This window comes from Jaculus jaculus, chromosome 8 (genome assembly GCF_020740685.1).
Source record: "Jaculus jaculus isolate mJacJac1 chromosome 8, mJacJac1.mat.Y.cur, whole genome shotgun sequence".
NCBI classification, from domain to species: domain Eukaryota; kingdom Metazoa; phylum Chordata; class Mammalia; order Rodentia; family Dipodidae; genus Jaculus; species Jaculus jaculus.
In genome coordinates this window covers 64,596,377-64,599,798 of record NC_059109.1, presented here as the reverse complement: position 1 = coordinate 64,599,798, position 3,422 = coordinate 64,596,377, and the positions used below count along the sequence as shown (strand labels likewise).

At 41.4% G+C, this 3,422-nt stretch overlaps 1 protein-coding gene across 1 annotated transcript; it reads left to right on the top strand.

Moving 5' to 3' along the window:
- Nucleotides 1–953: 953 nt before the first annotated feature.
- On the top strand, nt 954–1,763 carry LOC101611546 (cyclic AMP-dependent transcription factor ATF-1-like). The gene has a single exon (XM_045156844.1). The coding sequence runs from the start codon at nt 954–956 to the stop codon at nt 1,761–1,763; it is 810 nt and encodes a 269-aa protein (XP_045012779.1).
- Nucleotides 1,764–3,422: the final 1,659 nt, after the last annotated feature.

Sequence of the window (3,422 nt, the reverse complement as noted above, 5' to 3'; positions counted from 1 at the left end):
CAAAGGCATTCTTCATGGAAATAGAAAAAACAATCCAAAAATTCATTTGGAATCCCAAAAACACTCAAATATCTCAAATAATACTGAGCAACAAAAATAAGGCTGGTTGTATCACCATACCCGATTTTAACCCATACTACAGAGCCATAGTAACAAAAACAGCATGGTACTGGCACAAAAACAGACATGTAGATCAGTGGAACAGCATAGAGGACCCAGATGTAAGTCCAGGTAGCTATAGCCACCTGATATTCGATAAAAATGCCCAAAATACTCATTGGAGAAAAGACAGCCTCTTCAGCAAATGGTGTTGGGAAAACTGGACATATATCTGTAGAAGGATGAAAATAGATTCTTCTCTCTCTCCATGCACAAGAATTAAGTCCAAATGGATTAAAGAACTTAACTTCAGACCTGAAACTCTGAAACTGCTAGAGGAAAAAGTAGGGGAAACCCTTCAACATATTGGTCTTGGCAAAGACTTTCTGAATACAACCCCAATTGCTCAGGCAATAAAACCACAGATTAATCACTGGGACCTCATGAAATTACAAAGATTTTGCACTGCAAAGGACACAGTAAAAAAAGCAAAGAGGCAACCTACAGAATGGGAAAAAATCTTTGCCAACTATATATCTGATAGAGGATTAATATGTAGGATATACAAAGAACTCAAAAAGTTAAATAATAAGGAATCAAACAAGCCAATCAAAAAATAGGCTATGGCCCGGGCCTGGTGTCCATCATGCCGCTGCTGTCGGCCCAGGACGGAGGAGGAGCAGCAGCCCTGGACAGCTAGCTCTTGAATAGCCCTGCGCGTCCCCACCCTATCCGAGACAGAGGCGTGGCCCTCGCCCCCAGAGGGGGACTGGGAAGTGAATTCTGATCCACCTGGGAGGGGGAGTGGACCGTGTCCGCCCCTGGTGGCAGCGGGGCGATGACCACAGTTGATTATGGAAGATTCCCACAAGATTAACACTTCCAAGACTGCACCTCAGCCTGGTTCAGCAGTTCAGGGAGCTCATATTTCTCATACTGCCCTGCAGGTTTCATCTTTATCAGAAAGCGAGGAGTCTCAGGACTCATCTGACAGCATAGGCTCCTCACAGGAAGCTCACGGGATCCTAGCATGGCGCCCTTCTTACAGAAAAATTTTGAAAGACCTCTCTTCTGAAGAAACACGAAGCAGAAAAGGAGACAGAGAAAATCCTGGCGTTTCTGCTGTTACTTCTATGTCTGTTCCAACTCCCATCTACCAGACCAGCAGCAGACAGTACATTGCCATTGCCCCAAATGGAGCCTTGCAGTTGGCCAGTCCAGGCACAGACGGAGTACAGGGACTACAGACCTTAACCATGACAAATTCAGGCAATCCTCAGCAAGGTGCGATTCTCCAGTATGCACAGACCCCTGATGGACAGCAAATACTTGTGCCCAGCAACCAGGTGGTTGTGCAAACTGCATCAGGAGATGTGCAGACATACCAGATCCGCACCACACCATCGGCCACTTCGCTGCCACAAGCTGTGGTGATGACGTCGCCTGTCACTCTTACCTCTCAGGCAACTAAGACAGATGACCCCCAATTGAAAAGAGAAATAAGATTGATGAAAAACAGAGAAGCTGCTCGAGAATGTCGGAGGAAGAAGAAAGAGTATGTCAAATGCCTGGAAAATCGAGTTGCAGTCCTGGAAAATCAAAATAAAACTCTCATAGAAGAGTTAAAAACTTTGAAGGATCTTTATTCTCATAAAAGTGTTTGATTTTTTTAAAAAGAAGGTATTTTTGTGGACTGACCCAAAAATTAGATGGATTTCTTTTTAGTGGAGTTTTATATAGTTTTATAAAAGTGAAGCTAATTCTTATTTAGGCTTTTGCAATGCAAAGGTAAATAAATGTCTTTATGCAAGAGACCCGGTCACAGGCTGAAGTGGCAGATGGCCGTAAGAAGCTGCCGGCACAACTGGGGGCTTTGCAAACAAGCAACATCCTCAAGAGCCAGAAGTGAACTTCAGCAGTTCAAGTTTTCTACGTCAATCCAAAAATGGTATACAAGGTGAAATTTAGTAAATTGAATTTGTAAATCAATTTACCCTGTATGTACACATTTCCTACTGTTTCTTGGTATTGGCCTTTTTCAGTTGTATGTGGTTGTATGTGTATTTTATTTCTACCAATAAATTCTAAATTACAAATGTAAAAGAAAACTTGAATACTACTAAATATATAAATTAGGGCTGGAGATATGGCTTAGCGGTTAAGCACTTGCCTGTGAAGCCTAAGGACCCTGGTTCGAGGCTTGGTTCCCCAGATCCCAGTTAGCCAGATGCACAAGGGGGAGCACACATCGGGAGTTCGTTTGCAGAGGCTGGAAGCCCTGGCACGCCCATTCTCTCTCTCTCCCTCTGTCTTTCTCTCTGTGTCTGTTGCTCTCAAATAAATAAATAAATAATTTTTTAAAAAATAAGCTAAAAAAAATAAATTATGTGGTCTGATTGTGTATACTTGTCGTATTGTGAAGTTTTTTAGATGAGATTTTAATATAGGCACTTAAGGCTATAAATTTACCTCTTAGAACTGCCTTCATTGTGTCCCAGAGATTTTGGTATGTTGTGTTCTCATTGTCATTTGACTCTATAAATGTTTTGATTTCCTTTTTGATTTCTTCATTGACCCACTCATCATTTAGTAGTGTATTGTTTAGTTTCCATGATTTTGTGTATGCTCTATAGCCTTTCTTGCTACTGATTTGTAGTTTAATTCCATTGTGGTCAGATAGAATGCAAGGAATTATTTCAATTTTCCTGAATTTGTTAAGATTTGCTTTGTGTCCTAATATATGGTCTATTTTAGAGAATGTTCCATGTGCTGCTGAAAAGAATGTATATTCTGCAGCCTTTGGATGAAATGTCCTGTATATATCTGTTAGGTCCATTCCTTCTATTATTCATTTAGTCCAGATGCCTCTCTGCTTATTCTTTCCCTGGATGACCTGTCAATTGATGAGAGTGGGGTGTTGAAGTCACCCACCACCACTGTGTTTGGTGTTATCTGTGACCTTAGTTCTAATAGTGTTTGTTTGACGAATTTGGGAGCCCCCATGTTAGGTGCATATATGTTTAGGATTGTAATGTCCTCCTGTTGGAGTGTGCCCTTAATCAATATAAAGTGACCTTCCTTATCTTTCTTGACTAACGTCGGACTAAAGTCTACCCTGTCTGATATTAGGATAGCAACCCCTGCTTGTTTTCTAGGCCCATTTGCTTGAAACACCGTCTTCCAACCTTTCACCCTAAGATAATGTCCATCCTTTGTAGAAAGGTGAGTTTCTTGGAGACAACAAATTGTAGGATCCTGCTTTTTAACCCAGTCTGCAAATCTATGTCTTTTCGTTGGGGCATTAAGGCCGTTGATATTAAGAG